At 42.0% G+C, this 853-nt stretch overlaps 1 protein-coding gene across 1 annotated transcript in view; it reads left to right on the forward strand.

Moving 5' to 3' along the window:
* LOC107580004 (probable JmjC domain-containing histone demethylation protein 2C) overlaps positions 1–770 on the forward strand; it is a gene marked incomplete at its 3' end in the record, with an annotated part of 2,818 nt that extends 2,048 nt beyond the window's left edge. The window contains exon 5 of the mRNA XM_016265766.1: positions 631–770. Coding sequence (XP_016121252.1) covers positions 631–770 — 140 coding nt within the window. The remainder of the gene's footprint in view (positions 1–630) is intronic.
* Positions 771–853: the final 83 nt, after the last annotated feature.

The following is an 853-nucleotide window of genomic DNA, read 5'->3' on the forward strand; positions in this document are numbered from 1 at the left end:
AATGCTTGTTTTAAATCATTTAAGTCACCTTTGATGTTAGCTGAGGCTCCCAGTGGGCCCTGGCTCCCTGGTTTGAGAACCACTGCCATAGGTGATTACCAGTAATGTCTTCAACAACATGCATTTAACATGGCTGAAAAAAACTTTATCATCTGTTGTGTAATTCAGAACAAATTTGGCAGTTACTGTACTGTACCTTGGTATTGCTACTGTAGCTTTAAGATACAGTATGTAAATGACTGCACTGGTGTAGTTTACAATGATGTTGACATGTAAATGTGGTAATGTGATCATGCAAAATCACAGCCATGACAGTTTTTGCAACTAAACTTGCAGTTGCGAGTTTATAAGTCATTTTTTAAATTCTTGCGTCGTGTCTCATGCCAACAGCTGCTCCTCCCTCTTCCCTCCTCCCTACTGCGATGGCCTTTCTATTTTTATCCGCTGTCTCATTGGGCAGACATGAGGAGAATATATAAAAGCCAGACTCCCACGCACACTCATCGCCATTAATTTTTAAACATCACTCTGTCTTCAAAAGAGGACGGCGCTCCCTGCCTTTATAATAAATTAAGCTGTGTGATTTGTTTGCTGTGTAACCGCATGAATGTGTTTGTGCCAAACACACAGGAGTGCTAAAGAGGCTGGAGGAGGAAGATCTGGATGACAACGTGAAGAAAAGATTAAAGGACTCAAGCGAGACTCCCGGAGCCTTGTGGCACATCTACACGAGCAAAGATGGCGAGAAGATTAAAGAGTTCCTGCACAAGGTTATTTTGATTTGATTTCTCCACTGAACTTGAAATAATACAGTGGATCACTGCAGTGTCGCTCACTCTCTCTCTCTCTCTCT

Source organism: Sinocyclocheilus grahami, unplaced genomic scaffold, assembly GCF_001515645.1.
Source record: "Sinocyclocheilus grahami isolate Dianchi unplaced genomic scaffold, SAMN03320097.WGS_v1.1 scaffold23077.1, whole genome shotgun sequence".
NCBI lineage: Eukaryota > Metazoa > Chordata > Actinopteri > Cypriniformes > Cyprinidae > Sinocyclocheilus > Sinocyclocheilus grahami.